Source organism: Botrytis cinerea, chromosome 9 (assembly GCF_000143535.2).
Source record: "Botrytis cinerea B05.10 chromosome 9, complete sequence".
NCBI lineage: Eukaryota > Fungi > Ascomycota > Leotiomycetes > Helotiales > Sclerotiniaceae > Botrytis > Botrytis cinerea.
Window position 1 is genome coordinate 1,903,085 of NC_037318.1, and position 17,251 is coordinate 1,920,335.

General features: G+C 42.7%; 4 protein-coding genes across 4 annotated transcripts; 3 read left to right on the forward strand and 1 right to left on the reverse strand.

Annotated features, from left to right (window-relative positions):
• Window positions 1–38: 38 nt before the first annotated feature.
• Window positions 39–2,887, forward strand: BCIN_09g05440 (hypothetical protein). Its single transcript, XM_024695230.1, has 3 exons — window positions 39–1,778; window positions 1,852–2,044; window positions 2,107–2,887. Exons 1-3 carry the CDS (start codon window positions 1,054–1,056, stop codon window positions 2,656–2,658), a joined length of 1,470 nt encoding a protein of 489 aa, XP_024551024.1. The 5' UTR covers window positions 39–1,053; the 3' UTR covers window positions 2,659–2,887.
• Window positions 2,888–3,564: 677 nt separating this feature from the next.
• On the forward strand, window positions 3,565–5,282 carry BCIN_09g05450 (hypothetical protein). Its single transcript, XM_024695231.1, has 4 exons — window positions 3,565–4,111; window positions 4,174–4,491; window positions 4,583–4,678; window positions 4,765–5,282. Exons 3-4 carry the CDS (start codon window positions 4,592–4,594, stop codon window positions 5,122–5,124), a joined length of 447 nt encoding a protein of 148 aa, XP_024551025.1. The 5' UTR covers window positions 3,565–4,111; window positions 4,174–4,491; window positions 4,583–4,591; the 3' UTR covers window positions 5,125–5,282.
• Window positions 5,283–9,086: 3,804 nt separating this feature from the next.
• Window positions 9,087–12,477, reverse strand: Bcsap1. The gene is made up of 3 exons (XM_024695232.1): window positions 12,204–12,477; window positions 11,542–11,884; window positions 9,087–11,472 (listed from the first exon to the last, which is right to left on the reverse strand). The coding sequence occupies exons 1-3, from the start codon at window positions 12,373–12,375 to the stop codon at window positions 9,498–9,500; spliced, it is 2,490 nt and encodes an 829-aa protein (XP_024551026.1). The 5' UTR covers window positions 12,376–12,477; the 3' UTR covers window positions 9,087–9,497.
• A 1,001-nt stretch (window positions 12,478–13,478) lies between these two features.
• On the forward strand, window positions 13,479–16,325 carry BCIN_09g05470 (hypothetical protein). Its single transcript, XM_024695233.1, has one exon. It carries the CDS (start codon window positions 14,343–14,345, stop codon window positions 16,158–16,160), a length of 1,818 nt encoding a protein of 605 aa, XP_024551027.1. The 5' UTR covers window positions 13,479–14,342; the 3' UTR covers window positions 16,161–16,325.
• The last annotated feature ends 926 nt before the right edge of the window (window positions 16,326–17,251 follow it).

Sequence of the window (17,251 nt, forward strand, 5' to 3'; positions counted from 1 at the left end):
GGAAATGTGGGGGGGAGGGGAGGGGGGGGGGGGGGGGGGGTTTATGCGTTGATATGTGTATGTATGTATAACTATAGATATATATAATAATCTCCCACCAAATCAAATTTGATACAAGAACTAGAGAATGACTCAAAGTAAAATCCCAACTTTAAAACCATCGAAATATTCTCTCACTTAATTCAATGGGAAGGAAGGAAACCTGAAAATTCTTATTTGGAATCTCTAGTGCAATCTTCATCCTATTAGCAACTGTGGATATTATTGATATTTTTATGTAGATGGATACTCGAAGGAAAGATAGAGGGCTGGAAATATATATATATGTATGTATGTATGTATAAGATCGGGATTGGGATCAGGATTGGATGTATAAAGTTTTAATTGAATGAGGGTATGGTATGTGCTTTGATGAATTTTAACGAATGCCGGACGAGATGAGGTGAGGTGAAGTGAGATTGATTGTCTACCTAATAAGTGTGCTAAGTTATTATCTTCAAGATACACAACTACCTACCTGTGCATCTCCGTACATGTAAAGTTACATACATACCGAAGCTTTGATATTTTTCTGCTTGGTAAGCTTATCTTGTAGAATGCGAAAATGTACCTAACTAGGTAGATAAGCTGCAAAGTAGTGAGTGTAGGTAATGTAACCTCAGTTTTATAACAGGGTGTGTGAGGAGTATTATATTAGTAAGAAAATGACGATTCGTACTTTATGCTGGCGAAGTAGGTAAGAACATTGTAGCCGAATGTTCCGATAAGAAGGCTACCATGTATCTCGATGTAAGGAATGAGCTGAATGGGGCGGGGTTGGGTAAAGCTAGTTAGGTAGGTATATTGTCGTGGGCAGCATTGTGGTTGGTAGCATTCTGGTGGGTAGCATTGGGGTGGGTAGTATTGCGACTAGCTCTTACTATCAAGTGAAGAACTAAAGAACGTCGTGTGTGTGTAAGGATGCAGAAGCGGTAGTCTCGTATGTATAAGTTGTGTTTACTTCTCCGAGTATTAGGTACACCGATGAAATAAATACCATACGGTAAAATAGATATGGATTTTCTGTATGTACCTCCTCGAGCTATCGTTTTTGACCTAGATGATGTGCTTTTTAAATGGTCTGTTGCAATTGATGCAACGACGACAAAAGTTTCGCCTCGATACTTAGAGATGATTCGCTCTACACCTATTTGGTATAGTTATGAGCGTGGAGAGATCACCCAAAATGTATGTTATGAGTTGAGTGCTGAAAAATTCTCACTCTCAGCTTCTGATATCGCGGAGGCGTTCGCACAAGCACGTGCGTGTCTGCAATCTGATCATGTTATTGTTGCATTTATTCGGAAATTAAAGATAGATCCTGCGGTTCAGGTGTATGCCATGTGCAATTTTGGCAAAGAAGACTTTGATGAATTAGCGACGAAGATGGACTGGAAACTTTTTGACGGTGTGTTCCCCTCTGCAGAAGCAGGAATGCGAAAGCCGGAGCTGGGATTTTATCGAAATGTTTTGGATCGAATTGATCTCGCTGGTAGCCAAGTGCTGTTTATAGATGGTAAAAAAGAGAATGTGGACACAGCACGAGCACTGGGTATTCGAAGATTTGTTTTCGGGAATTCGACAATCGGATCGTTAAGTCAAACTTTTCATAGTCCAATTGGAAAAGGTTGGAGATGGCTGTATCAAAATGCCAATAAGTGTGATTCCTTCACCACGAATCAAGTCACCTTTGCGGATAATTTTGCAAAATTGCTGATTATGGAAACATTGCAAGACCAGTAAGTTTGTAGCTCTCGAGCTATGCGATTGAATGTTGTTGTTCGAAGTCCATAACTGATATCATGCTCTCAGATCCATCGTGAATCTTAGTTGGGGATCTAGAAAGACTTGGAATTTCTTCGCCGATGTAGATGAAAGAGGCTCTTTTCCGGATGATCTTGATACTACATCTCTTGCTCTGATAGCGATGCCGCCGTCATCCAAAACTGTTTCTGCAGTTCTTGACAAAATGGCCGAACATGCCAATAACGATGGTACTTTCCAGGTAATTATAAAATTTTCACCGGATAAAGGGTAACGAGAGCTCTTCGCTGAATGATATAACAGACTTATTTTGATCGTAGTAAAAAGCGAGTTGATCCGATTGTAAGTGCAAACATCCTCGCTTGCTTCTACTCATATAATCGCGGTCATGAGTTTGCACGTACCCTCCAACTTGTGTATTGTATGCTCCTAGAGCGTTCCTACTTGCAAGGTACTCGATACTACTCCACTCCAGATATCTGTCTGGGCTTCATTGCTCGTCTGCTCCGATCGTCTAACGATAGTCATCTACACATAACGTTGGGTCCGATATTGAAGTCAAGAGTGGGTGAACGTATTGGCCTGAATGGTAGTGCCTTAGATTTGGCTATGCGGATAACTACTTGCGTCCAGATGGGGGTATCATGTGAAAGCGATCGTCGTGCTCTATTAGATATGCAATGTGGTGATGGAAGTTGGGAGGCTGGTTGGATGTATCAGTATGGATCCAATGGGGTGAAGATTGGGAATTGTGCGGTGACTACCGCGATGGCAGTTGCAGCATTGTCATCAGCAAAGATATCGTCGGTGTCAATAATGAAGCCCTCGGATATCATTCAGAACACTTTAGCTTAAACGTAGACGTATAGGATATGAAGATGCGATCCACAATTGAATTGTGAAATAAAACGTATCTGCTCGAGGAAAAGGCGACGTGGGTAGCTTGCTTGCAGACTCCAGTCTGAACCAATTGGAGCTTGTGAGGGAAGTGGGCGTAACGAAGAAGTTTTTGTGATACTACTCGAAGAACAAAAGTAGAGAGTGCGATGATACTGCCTGCTATCGAATTTGAAGAGAAAGAACACAAACGTGTAGCAAACGTGTAGCAAACCAAAACGAGTCACGTGGTGCAAAGGTATTGATTGACTGTATACATTCCAACCAGGAATAACCAGCATTTTCCCAAACACCATCTGTAAGACCCGGGAATAAAATCTAGGAATTGTTCTTATTCCCAGTCTTTTGTAAAAACCATCAAATTCAACAACGATTTGAGTGAGAGTGGTGTCCCAAAAAACTCAGATATGCAACAAGTTGATTTTTGGAGAATGCGCACGTGATTTCTGCCTAAGACGGTGAGTTGATTTGGGTGACATCATGGAAACGTAATGTGTGTGTTGAAGCATTGAAGTATTATGGGTGGTGAATATAGAGAGATTGATAAATAGATGAATAGATAGATGTAGAGATATATAGATACAGAGAAGACTCTCCTCTATAGAGATCATATTTTCCCGAATCATAAATTGAAACCCCAAGATCACAATTAATGAATCTAGATGGGTATCAACAATCATCACGTGAAGATACGAAATTTGGAATGGGAATAGAATAGAATGCCGGATACCTATCGCACTCTCCACTGGATGAGTCTATGTCTATGTCGTATTATCTATCGTATAATTTATTAATCTGCTCGACGCAAAAACAAAAACAAAAAGCTTAAGCTTAAATCTCTTGCAACCCCATAAACGTGTGATCGACGTCCATCTAGCTATTTATCCTGGGGTACGGAAGTCAATCATGATGTCAGTGCTTTGTAGTGTGAGTGTGGCTTAGGCAGTGCAGAATCCTTCTATCCCAAGCTGTTTTCAGCTGTGCAAGAAAGGCGAAGCACGCAGTAGGTCTTAAGACGCACTCAAGAACATTGGGGATATCGTCACGCACCAATGATACGACGAATGTGGAATCATCTGTGCTGCTGCGCCGAGTGGTGAGATGTGGATGAATCCGAATGTCCGCTTCGCTTCGTTTCGTTTCGTTTGGGAAGGGATGGGAAGGGAAGGGAAGGGATGTCTTGTCTGCCAACGGAGCGGTGATGTGGAATCTGCTCGATGGAATCTATGGAAGAATAGCTGCGCCAATATACTACACGTACATCTGCATTTTGATGTAAAATCACCCAGTCCAGCTCGCAAGCAGGGAGTGAAGTGTGAAGTTTGAATAAAGAAAATGGGCCCGGCAGGGTGTAGATCCATACACCATCATCTTTGATCACACACCATGAGACACTATTAACCAAGAAAAGGTTGGATGCCATGCTTTTTGCGCCTTGTGCCATGAAACTAACGTGCTGCGTCTTTTGGATAGGGACAAGTGCAGCAGGATAAGAACCTTGGAAAAGTTGGATTCAATTCACCGTATTCGATCCTTCTATGACTTCTTGAGCTTGGGTTTGTGTGTTTTATCCATTCTTCGTTTTCCACTCACATCCGTACAACTACAACATATTGCACAACACAAGACAACGACAACAACAACAACAGCAACAACAACGATATTCAAGATCAATCGCGAAATCCCTTCAACTATTCGATACAATATGGGTGTTCTTCCAATTGATACTCGTGAAGCTCTTCATTTGAATGAGCTCACGTCAAGAGCGACATGTTATCGTAGAAATTATGGGTTCGTATTCCTACATTTCTCAGAAATTCCTTTTCTTCAATTGAATGATACCAAACTCATCTTGTCAATCAAAAGCTAACTCCTGTTGCAGTTATTACACATGCAATTCCGCCTGGCGTCGCTTTGGCAGATGGATTCTCGCTGGTGTTTTGATATTCGTCGGTATCATATTATTTTTCGCCATCATGTAAGTATTGACTTTCTTACCACATCCATTCGAAATCTTCACCCCCATCCCATCTCCCAAACCAAACCTAACCTAACAAATCCCAGGTGCATATCCAGACGTCGTCGTCGCCGCAACCAAATCGGCTCCACGAATCAATCCATGGCATACACCCAACCCGCCGCCACATACGGCCAAGCACCCGCCAGCTACAATTATTCACAACCCCAACAATCGTATGCTCCGCCTGCGGGCGCACCACCGACCTATGGTGGCGGACATGCGGGTGCGAATGCGGATTACTATGGGACGAGTGGAGTGACGCAGCCGGCGAATACTTATGCGAAGTAGAGGGTTTGGTGAAGAGGGAGGTGAAGGAGCTTGATGCTGGGAGTGCAATGTGTGGAGAGATGCATTGCGTACATATTGGTGCTAAAGTACAACTGCGAAATACACATGCTGGATAATGATTAATGGATAATATGTTGGCGTTATTACTGGTTTTTTTACACATGGATGGATGGGCGGACGGAAGGGATGTGAAATTACAAAATTTTCAATGACAATTCATTTATTCTACTCACACATACATACATTTGCAATGCCACACATCCGTATCTTTTCATTATCGTATGAGTATCTATCTTGACATATCAGAATAGTAGAAAATACCCCATACTAAACTAACTCCATTACTCTCAGCCGCTCACGTCGCGTAACCCATGATATTCCTTCCGTATGGAGTATACCAACCCTGGTGCTGATCTTTTTCAAATTATGATGCAATACAATACAATACAATACAATACAACATAAACCAATACAAACCAAACCCTACCAAGCACCTCTGCCACACTCTCCCATAAATCATAAACTCGAATTAAACAGCTTTGATAATATCTCAATACTATATAAGTACCTACACTACACACATAGTATATCTATCTATCTATCTATCCACACTTCCCCAGAAATCATCCCATTTAGGTGATGATGATAAAAAATGTGGCTTGATACCTACCGGTACCTCCTTACCACACCTCTCGATTTTGGTGGGCTACCCAACCCAACCCAGCCACAGCCACAGCCACAGCCACAGCTACTCCGGGGAGGGAGGGATCATCTGTATCTGGCGAGGGATGGCGTATGAGAGTGCGAGTGCGAGTGCGAGTGCGAGAATGAAGGTGATAATCAAATTCAACTCCAACTCTTCCTTCCTTCTGCGCGATGTCGAAAAGAAAATATGGCGGGATCGGTAATGAATGATAGGGTTGGTGAGAGAATTGGTTGGAGGATTCATTGAATGTGTATTTGCTCTTTCTTTCTTTCTTTCCTTCTTCTGGTAATGTTAATATCAATTTTGATCGAGAAAGGATGGAAATTGAATCTTGCAAGGCGCAGATACATGTGCTAGTATACCAAGACGAGATCAATAGATCTAACGGACTGGTAGACTCTCTACATAATGGAAATTCGAGAATATAGGTGGGTGAATGTTGACATCTTTTGGGTGCTCTGTTTCTTTTTTCTCTTTCTTTTGTGGCGATGAGGATGAGGTGGTGGGTGTTGTTATCGATTTCTTTATTTGTATGTATGTATGTATGTATGTATGTATGTACATAATTCTTCAAGACGACACATCTTTAGAGAAGCAAATCAGTGGCTTGCTGCATCTGAGTGTTGAGCGCGTGCTTTTACTTCGTTCGAATCCGTCGTGTTGTATTATTTCATGTCGATGGGTTCGGTTCCTATATATCACAGTATGCGACATATCCGTTTGTTCTGTCTGCACATGCAAATTTTCTCAAGGCGGTCGGGAAGTCCATGGCGAGAAGAAAGCCTGGATGTGGCCTTGGGTACTCAATTGAGACTCCTCGACGGCTTGGATGGGTAGGTTGTTGAGTAGAGTGTGGGTTTTTTTTGAGAGCGTTTGCAATGCGGAGATGTGACGAGGGCTTTTCGTGGGTTTTGAAGTGCGTGCTCGTTGATTTTTGAAAATTTCTTCGGCTGGTGTTGATCGAATGATTGATATGTTGATAGTGAATCGGGGATGTGTCAGTGGCCATCCATTTTCACCATTTTCACCATATTATGAGAACTATGAGAATTATTCCTTTGTCTATTTGTGATTTGTTAGTTGACCGATTTAGACTCTCTATAAATACTAATGGGGAAGTATTTTTTTCTTCCCCCATGGAGGCTTATAAAAAAAACTTGGGATACACTGACAGCAGTTCATCACACACCGGTGGTCTGGTAAAGCCAATCTCGTGTGTGTTGGCTCTGGAAAGCATGCAGGTATCGGAAGCGTGTCTTGTCACTCGGTCATACTCTATATCAGATTGACAGAATTACAAGCGGGGGAGTTGAAGCATTTCTGACAGGGACTTTTGTTGGTGCTTGAAATTCTGGTTCCTACTCTCGATTTATTTCACTCTCAAACGTCCCTCTCAAACTTCGCGATTGAGCATTCAAGAATTTGCATCTTCTTCGATCTAATTGAAAATCTATGAATCATGACGGCTTCATTTTATACTCCGTTGAAAGAGAACGAAATACGAGTTCTCGAAATATCACCATCTGGTGACTTCTCTGAGACAATCAAGGCTACTTGCTCTATAATTTCTCTTAAGTCTGGTCCTGTCAAGAAATATACAGCGTTATCGTACACATGAGGAGCATCAAATGACACTACCTATATTGTCGTCAATGGTTACGAACACAAAGTCACTCCCAACCTGAAATTGACTTTACGGCATTTTAGATGCGACAAGAACAAGGCTATTATCTGGGTAGATGCTGTTTGTATCAATTAGAATGATATTCCCGAGAGAGATGCACAACTACAAATGATGGCTGACATTTATAAGAAAGCCAAAAAAGGGATTTTGTGGTTAGGGGAGGAGTCTGAGAATAGCTCTTTGGCGTTCAGATTGATCAAAAGATGGGTATTACTTTGGGTGTATAAGGATTCACAAGAATAATTACTCACATTCTTTGAAAGCAACCTTCACGACGAAATATTCATGCCAAGATCTATCACCGCTGTTAACAACCTCCTGCAGAGAGCGTATTGGGAGCGAACCTGGATACAACAAGAAATTGCCTTACCTCCTATGGTTATGGTGCAATGTGGAAATGAACGTCTATCATTAATTGCGTTTATTGGTTTCGCTAACACAATATCAAGGATTGATGTTGCTCGCCAGCGAGAGTGCTGGACTGGCTTTAATTGTCACATGATACCTTCAGGAGTGGATGGCATACCATTTTTTAGGTTAATCCATTTACGATTATCACAATTGGGTGCTTGGAAAGAGGACGGAGATTCTAACTTATGGAAGAGTCTGTATACATCCTTCGGTTTCAAAAGCACTGATCCGAGGGATCACATATATGCGCTTCTGGGACTTACTGGTTTCGAAAAGTATCGATCGCTTCTTTGCCCAAGCCATAACAAATCAGCTTCACATGTGTTTTCTGAAGCTGCACGTAATACAACAGAGGAGGAGAACAGCCTGAAGTCTATAGCTATTGCTTGCGCCTTCTACTGCTCGAACATTTCACTGCTATCTTGGGTTTCTGACTGGGTTGCTGATAAAGTCACATTCATCTCTTTTGACTGTACACAGTCTGATCTTACACATCGCAAGGGGAAAAGTGTTAGTCCCGTAGTTGATATATCTGATTTCGTCAGCTTTTCGGCGGATGGCAAAATCTTATCAGCCACCGGTATTTTACACGATGAAGCGTCTTTTTTGAAAGATGATTTGTTACCAAATGGTCTCACGGTCTTGGAGGCTGTGTTTCGTGTTTTCATAAAATTGCATATCAACATCACCCTTGACTCTTATCGGAGAGAAGACATATCGAAGTTTGTCTCCGAAGTACAAACCTTTGTAGCGATGGTGTGTGACGGAACAGATTACTCGGGCTCACTCAGACTTTTTTCCAGACACTGAATGGCACACTAGGAGTGGGGCCTACCGGTACGATCTCAGGAGACAAAATTTTCCATTTGATAGGATATCCTGACGAATTTACACTGCGAAAAGTTGGAGATCATTATCGCGTGATCGGGGACGCACGAATTGCTCGGGTAGAACTTCCTCCGTATTCTGATGGTGGCTATCAAAGTATTGAGATTCACTGATTTGCTTGCATTGCGTGATGTCGCTTGCGTCGTGGGTGAAATACTTGGTTGTTCGTCCTGGAAGGTCAGATGGGAGAGGTTCTGTTACCGTTCGGTGATTTTGAAGAGTATGCTGCAATATCGCAGCATATGAAGTAGGCATTCGAGAAACGAATTTGGGGTTTGCAGGATGGTTTTGTGGTTGCCGCCGGGACGAGAATACGGGATAGGTTTTGGTCCAGCTAGGTTGGTTATTGTTAGTTGGAGGAGTTTATCTTGTTACTGACGTTTTGTTTTTGGTACCTGCTTACTATATTTGTTGATGGATTTCTCTGGATTTATGCGTGTACTTTGGCGTTTTGGGAGATATTTTTATCTTTTTATTATCTATGGGCTGGATGGGGGCTTGTAAAGTGAGAATATTGGGACTGGGTGTTTGGATTGTGAAATTGTATTAACAGGATAACAGTGAGTGGGTTGATTATGAGCGTTGAAGTTATGAGGGAAGATGTATGTTTGAGATCATTACGGATTTTAACAATAGGTGAGTTTTTAGGATACATTGAATGCAATCTCAAAATACATGTCCTATGATTTACGATCTACAGGAGAAAATTTACATCCAATTACACATCAATCCCTCCCTCATTCATTTCTCCATTCTCTCCTCACCCCCGCCCCCAATCCCCCACATTTCTTCTCTCCATCCTATCTAACCACAACCCCCACCCTCGCTCTCAAATCCTGCACGCTAAAACCCACCATAACCCCTATGTCCCCCTCGGGCACAACCCAATCCCCCAATACCGTGTCCCAATAACTCACATCTCGTCTCTGCAGCACGAATTCCACATCTCGCTCCTCCCCTCCCCTCATCTCCACCTTTTCAAAGCCGCGCAGAACTTTCTTCGGTGTTCCTTCGGGTGTGCTTGTTTCCGGGAGAGATATGTAGAGTTGGAGAATTGTGGCGCCGGTTCGCGTCCCTGTGTTTTTGACGCGCGTTGTGAGAGTGAAGAGAGGGGTATATAGATCTGCGTTTCCGCCTGGGAGGATGGGGGATAAGGGGTTGGGTCGTGCGGTGATGGGTTGGGTTGTGACGTGTTTGATGGAGGGGGTTGGCGTGGTGAGATTAAATGTCGTGTAACTTAATCCGTGTCCGAATTCGTAGAGGGGTGTTACATTTTTCATTTCGAAGCCGCGGTAATCGATTGCTAATTTTTCGGTGAAATTGCTTTGCCAGGCGTTTTGGCTCTGGTGGTGGGCTAGCACTTCTGAGGTGCTGAGATTCACAACGGGGATGTGCATGTCGGATTCGTGGACGGGGATTGTGTAGGGGAGTTTTCCGGAGGGGTTGACGTCGCCGAAGAGGACGTCAACTATGGAGTTTCCGGATTCTTGGCCGGGGTAGTGTGCGAGGAGGATGGCGGAGACGTTGGGGTTTTGAGCGAAGGGGAGAGTGTTGATTCCGGATGAATGGGTAATGACGATTGTATTGCCTTGGCAGAAAGATGCGACGTTGTTTACGACGAGGGTGGAGTTCCAGTCGAGAGGATAGGAAGTGCGGTCTACACCTTCGGAGGAGAAGGTTTTGAGGAACACGAGACAGATTTCGGGGATGGGGTAGATACCAGCGAAGGAGGAGGAGGAGGAGGAGGAGAGGAGTGCGTTGTTGGTGAGATATTGGACGCGTGCGCCGTATGTAGCGGCGCGGGTACGGAGAGCGGTAAGGGGGGAGATAAGGGTAGTGTGACGAGCGGAGCCGGAACCACCGCCGATATCGAGGGTGCCGATGTCGAAGCCGGTTTGGAGGTCTGATTGCGGCCAGGTAAGACCGTCGGTGGGGTCGGGAGCGGAATTGCCAAAGACGCCTATGTTTAGAGGTTTGGATAGTGGGAGGATGTTGTTTGTATTTTTCAAGAGGACGGTTCCTGCAGAGCCGATTTGTCGGATGAGAGAGGAGTGGTTAGCGCGGACGTCGCGGGCGGGAATCTGAGCGCCGTAATCATAGCCGTACATATTTGCCATTACGTACGTTTGGCTCGGATCGGGAGTGGGATAATTGCTGGATTGATTGAGGAGGAAATAAGATGTCATGATTCGGGTAACCATATCGTCTAATCTGTCTTCCGTCATGTTACCCGCTTGTATGGCAGAGATGAGATGAGGACCGAAATACGTTTCGCCGGTGTTGATGGCGCTTTGGGAAATGTAGCCGGGCATATCCATATCGAGACCGGCGTTTGCGGCTGGATATCCGGAGTGTGTGGCGAACCAATCCGAGACGACGTAGCCTTGGAATCCCAATTCGCCTTTAAGAATATTGTTGAGTAGATGCGGATTTTCGCACGCGTATGTTTCATTAATGCGGTTATAGCTACACAATATTGAAGTCGTCCCAGCACGTACTGCATCTGCAAAGGGCCAGAGGTATAATTCATGAAGCGTTCGATCGTCGATGTTGGAAGAAATAGCATCGATGTTTGTCCCGTCTGGAAGTGGGGAGTTGGATCGTTGGGTTTCTTGTTCGTTGCCGATGAAATGTTTCGAGGAGGTTTGAACACCGACACTTTGCATGCCGGTTATGGAAGCAGTCATTAGATGGCCGGTGAGATAGGGATCAGGGGAAAATCCTTCCCAATTGCGACCTCCGAGGGGATGACGACCGAGGGGTCCTGCTACTGGTCTTGGGGTTTTTTAGTGTTGATTTTCCAAACAATAATACAGTTAAAGTGGATTGGAGGAATAAACATACCCCAAAGCAACATGCGTACCCTTCCCTCTGAATTCCTCCCCCAGCGCCTTGTAACTCTGGTATACCAACTCACGATCCCATGTTGCAGCTAAAGTGACACCAGAAGGGAAAACACTGATTAGATCCTGACGAGCAACAGCGGCGGGTCCATCGTTCAAACAAATTCCTGTGAAATTGAGACGCGGTATGGGGCCAATGTTGCCGATACAATTCATGGGTTTGCCGTCGAGAGTAGAGGTGTGGTAGGTGCCTGTTACTATGTTTGACTTTTCGGTGATGTTCAATTGGTTGACGAAGGTGAGAGCGAGGTGGTGGGCGTGAGTCCAGTTTTGGAAAGAGGGTGCTGGGCACGTGTTAGAAGTGTGAGGGACATGGTATAGGGGAAGCGGAAGTGGAAGTGAATAGGGAGAGAGGGAGATAAAGTATTGAGTAAAGAGTATCAAACAAGGAGGCTTGGGAAGCTTGGGAGAGATACAAAGTCTTCCCTATTTGTTCAGAATTCAATTGTTCAAAGATTGACTTCTCAATTGCTGAATTGACCCCCATAATATTTCTCCATATCCGAGTTGAACTAACTGGATAAAAGGAGTATCTTCTTGTGACTCTAAAACCTCACACCCCCATACTCCCTCACGACAAGAAACGAAAATAAAACAGCTCACAGGTAAAAGTATCACCCGAAATAGCTGCAACCTCACTTCCCTCACCCCAAAAACACAAAACCGCAAATAAAGAAGGTAAAAGTCTCATCTTGATATACTCCAGAAAATCTAACATGAGAGAAAAGAAGAACTCTGTCTTCAGCTCTTCATACATTATATACATATTTATCATGAGTAATTACGACCGGTGTGCTGTTGGAGGCTATGTTGTCTTGTCATTCTCCTATTCAGTTCTGCATCGTAATCTGAATGGAAAGAATGAAAGAATGAAGTCAAATGACGAATTACTGTTCGTAATCGTATTTCGTATAACGTGGTTTATCACCGAGTGGATCGTATCACCTGATGAATCACTCAATTTATATACAAAATTCGTCTGTATGTAACCGTGCACTTTCTTTATTTATTGATAGAATTTTTGAAAAATTGAATATACAAAATTTAATTATAAAGGTATTATAAAAATCTAATTTTGTTTTGAAAATTCAAATTAATATAAGAATCATTATGACAGTATTTTTTCGAAACGAAAATCGTGACATTTTCAATTTTTTATCGAATATAATAGAAATATTTATAGAAAAAAATTAGATTTCTAAGAAACTAAATTTTTATTGTTATTTTGAATCCTTTTACTTTTCAAAAATAATGATTAGTTATTAAAATAAGAATATTTAAAAATAGCTGATTTTGGTGTATTTTCAAACGATCCAATTCGGTGATATGATCCATTCGGTGATATGATCCACTCGGTGGGTGATAAACCACATTAGAGGAACGAGCATCTTGGCACTTAAATACGCGTATAGAGGATAAACGCGTATAGATGATAACCGCGTATAGATGATAAACGCGTATAGAATTGAAGAGAGTGAATGTGCGTGGAACCAATCATATTTTTACGTTTTAGGTATCTAAGACATCTTTGTCTCGAAATACGGAGAAGGAATCTGGAGAGTTCCGATAATATAACATATGATTAAAATTTGAATTGTTGAAAGGTATATATAGATGGCCGGTACAAGCAGGAACAGTTTTTTGCGATGAAAATAATGTATTTACGCTACTTGACTTCAAGTAAATCTCGATACCCAGTACGCAATGTCTGCAGTTACTGTCCATCATGGGCGATGGTAGCAATGCAGATTTTTGAGGCTGCAGAGAGAAAGAGTCTTAAGGGTTCGAACTCAATTAGTGTGATTGAACTGCGAGGTCAGAATTATAGACTTCTCTCGAACAAACAAGACATAATCAGGACGAGGACCAAGTTTTGAAGATTGAGAGTGAAAGAATAGTCGAGATGCGGGAAGATTGGATGGCGACGTCACTTGACATCTAATCACATGATATCGAGCTCTGAAAGTCCATTCCCAACTTAGTCTAGCCTTATGGAAACCTGCTTCGGTACCGAGTCTTCTCTCCTTTCCCTATACTTCACGTCTCTGTTACTCATAATCTCTTCCATGTTGTCTACAAAGGGGGTAGAACCAATTTCAAAGTCTTGAACAATACTCCGCACCTGCTACTTCCTGTCATAGATATAACGGTAATCTTCACCGTAGATAGAAGGTATATCCCCACCCTCATCTCCGCCCCCGGATCGATAGTACCGATGCTTCCTATCCCGCACTAAACCAATCAACATATGCAGTCGCCATCAACCCTTTCCATCTCCACCTTATATTAATTTGCTGATTCTTCCAATCATACACACTGCTCAGCTTCCCCAGCTCTATTTCAATCGGGCCTCAATTTATCTTCAACACATACGCGTGGGGATGATTGTGGCGACAATGTGCTGTTGAAATTGGGGGGATTGCGGGGTGGTGATTGGTTTGTGGGGTTTGTGGGGCTTAAAACAATATAACTCAAGATTTTTGATGATGTTAGGGTTCTTGTGGGGATCAAGGTGCCGAAATTGATAGGGATGGGGAACCAAATCCAGTGTCGCAACAACATCCACTCAGAATTTCTAAATCCTCTTTAGTTAGGTATGGAGAGAGAGAAACTAGAACTGAATATGGTTAGACCATAACCAGTTCGCTGAGGTTATACAGTAGCAAGACTCAGACCACATGCGGGTACTCAATTAGGTCACAATATCTTGATCAAGAGAACTCAAGAGTATAAGAACTGAGAATGACTCAAGTGTTTCATCCTCATCTCATCTTTCTCTTCATCTTATTAACCACACACGGCCCAAAGTACTCGGTGGAGATCAACATGCGTTCTTTAAATCTTGCTACCGCGATTGCTTCACTTCCGGCTTTGACGCAAGCTTTTACGCTGACCGATATCTGCACATCAACTTATCTCGCAGCCAACTTTCCAGCTGTCGATTTCTATGATGGGATAACTCTTGATCCAACATCCATTACAGCCAAAACGGTGACAAATGCCACAGCATCGAGCGTCTTTTATCCAAATGCTGTGATCGATTACTGTGCTGTTACTTTCAAGTACTCTCATAACGGTCTAGATGACAGTGTGCTCTTGACATACTGGGTTCCTGCGCCGGCAAATTTCCAGAATCGTTACCTTTCTACAGGTGGTGGTGGATATGCCATCAACTCGGGAGCTCAATCATTGCCTGGGGGAGTTCAATATGGCGCAGTTGCCGGTGATACTGATGGTGGTTTTGGAATTTTCCAGAACAATGTCATTTCAGATTTTCTCCTCGCGAATGGGACACTTAATTGGCAAAATGTCTATATGTTTGGATACAATGCTATTCATGAAATGAGTGTCATTGGAAAGGAATTTACTACATCTGTTTTCAATATGACAGCTAACAACGCTACGTTATATTCTTACTACCAAGGTTGTTCGGAGGGTGGTAGAGAAGGGTGGAGTCAAGTTCAAAGATTTGCGGATCAATTTGATGGAGCAACAATTGGTGCACCGGCTTTCAGATTTGCATTTCAGCAGGTTCAACATCTTTATTCAAACGTTGTGGAGAAAACTCTGGATTATTATCCACCGCCTTGTGAATTGCAAAAGATTGTGAACGAGACGATTATTGCTTGCGATCCATATGATGGTAAGACAGATGGAGTCGTCTCAAGAACAGATCTTTGCACATTAAACTTCAATATCTCAACACTTTTAGGTGCACCATACTCTTGCCCAGCATCTGCAGGAAGTCCGTTTTCCTCTCCTACACCTGCACAAAATGGTTCGATCTCGGCCAAGGGTTTGGCCGTTGCCCAGAAAATCCTTGACGGTCTTCACACCACTGACGGCAAGCGTGCTTATTTCTCATACACTCCATCTTCTACTTTTACAGACGCAGCCACAGCATATAACGCCACCACGGGTGAATATGGTCTTAGTATTACCTCTCTTGGTGGTTCATTCGTTGAAGTTCTTCTGGATCTCAAAAATGGTTCAAACCTGCAATCTCTCGAGGGAGTAACATACGATACTCTCCGCGACTGGATTCAAGACGGTTGGAACCGCTATAATGATGTTCTCATGACCAACTGGCCAGATCTCACCCCGTACAAAAATGCTGGCGGAAAAATCATTCATTTCCATGGTGAATCTGATTACAGTATTCCGACCGCGTCATCCGTTCGCTACTACGAATCCGTGAGAGAAATTATGAACCCAGGTCTTTCGTATAATGATTCTGTCGCTGCAACTAATGAATTCTATCGATTATTCCTTGTGCCGGGTGGTTCGCATTGTGCGGTCAATACAGCGGAACCTAATGGACCATGGCCTCAAACGAACTTGCAGGTACTCATTGATTGGGTAGAGAATGGAGTGGCACCTGACACTTTGAATGCAACAGTTTTGCAGGGGGCGAATAAGGGTACGAATCAACAGATTTGTGGATGGCCTCTGAGGCCGTTCTGGACGAATAACGGAACGACGATGGAGTGCCAGTATGACCAGGAAAGTATTGATTCTTGGATTTATGATTTGGATGCTTTTGACATGCCGGTTTATTAAGGTTGGTTGAAACGTGTGATGAAAAAGTTTGGGGTATTGGTTGATTAGTATTGATTGTTATGATTGAGGAATGAAGAATATTGAATGGTTTTGAAATGTTGTAATATATTACTGTGTTTACTGTACATGTCAGATATATCAGGCCAAATGATTTATATACATGCACATCCTTCATCCGTTTGTTCTGTGCCAACTGAAGACGGATTATCCCTTATATGCATCAAAGGTCTCATGCCAAAAATAAAGCGAGTGAACATGGGACGAGAAATAGACGTATAGATTCAAGTGTACGCTTTCTGGACTCAAAAGCACAATCTTTATGCTTGATAGTAGCAGTCTGAAAATCAATGATAGGGACAAGAGATGAGAATATTTATCTCATCGCACGAAATTCTCTAGCTCATGCTTCTTAAGTATAATTTGACGCATTTGGCTTACATATTGTAGACTCTGTTTTCTTGCGGCGAGTCCACGAAATATATTTAAGCGATTGCACTACTTATGGAGCGTGTTTTTTGCTCTGTCATAGTTCTTTTGCCAATGCAGTGTAATCTATTGACAGCGCAGTAGGTGAGACTCTAAGTCGTTATTTAGGCTTTTTGATACAATTTCTAAGATGAAGTTGATCATTTGTTGACGATTTCAATTTGTTACAGGTTGACCTGGTCATGTGATTGAGACAGAGTACCAATGAATACACACCTCATAATCGCAATTGTGCATGTTCGAACTCTATAAACCTGAGCATCAGGCGTATGTGTCTTTATTGCTTCTCTCTTTTTGTCGTTCAATATCTTATAACGTTAATGGTAACGTCGCAAAATTTAGCCAATTCGGTCAATCGCATGGATCACAAAATCGCCAAGTCGGATGGTTCTCTGTTCGCTCATGCTTCGATAGTCGTGATGGCATACGCGTTGAATTTCAGTACCACTTGATATTGGTCGCGAGCAAGAAAACTTCGGGTGAAATCAAGATTTGTCGAAATCAATGCAAATTTTATTCTTGTGTCTTCTTTAATATCTTCCTTTCGGGATGAATATTCTCAAAATCATCTACATATCAAAGCTTTAAGGCTTTTTTCAAGAGAA

What these genes read in the sequence shown, in the direction of transcription:
- BCIN_09g05450 (XM_024695231.1), top strand. Translation starts at nt 4,592, where the DNA reads ATGCAATTCCGCCTGGCGTCGCTTTGGCAGATGGATTCTCGCTGGTGT. An exon ending in ATATTATTTTTCGCCATCAT is followed by an intron (nt 4,679 to 4,764) that starts GTAAGTATTGAC and finishes AACAAATCCCAG; the next exon opens with GTGCATATCCAGACGTCGTC.
- BCIN_09g05440 (XM_024695230.1), top strand. Translation starts at nt 1,054, where the DNA reads ATGGATTTTCTGTATGTACCTCCTCGAGCTATCGTTTTTGACCTAGAT. An exon ending in ATGGAAACATTGCAAGACCA is followed by an intron (nt 1,779 to 1,851) that starts GTAAGTTTGTAG and finishes TCATGCTCTCAG; the next exon opens with ATCCATCGTGAATCTTAGTT. An exon ending in ATAACGATGGTACTTTCCAG is followed by an intron (nt 2,045 to 2,106) that starts GTAATTATAAAA and finishes ATGATATAACAG; the next exon opens with ACTTATTTTGATCGTAGTAA.
- BCIN_09g05470 (XM_024695233.1), top strand. Translation starts at nt 14,343, where the DNA reads ATGACTCAAGTGTTTCATCCTCATCTCATCTTTCTCTTCATCTTATTA.
- Bcsap1 (XM_024695232.1), bottom strand. Translation starts at nt 12,375, where the DNA reads ATGATAAATATGTATATAATGTATGAAGAGCTGAAGACAGAGTTCTTC. An exon ending in TTCGGGTGATACTTTTACCT is followed by an intron (nt 11,885 to 12,203) that starts GTGAGCTGTTTT and finishes ACACGTGCCCAG; the next exon opens with CACCCTCTTTCCAAAACTGG. An exon ending in GGTACGCATGTTGCTTTGGG is followed by an intron (nt 11,473 to 11,541) that starts GTATGTTTATTC and finishes AAAAACCCCAAG; the next exon opens with ACCAGTAGCAGGACCCCTCG.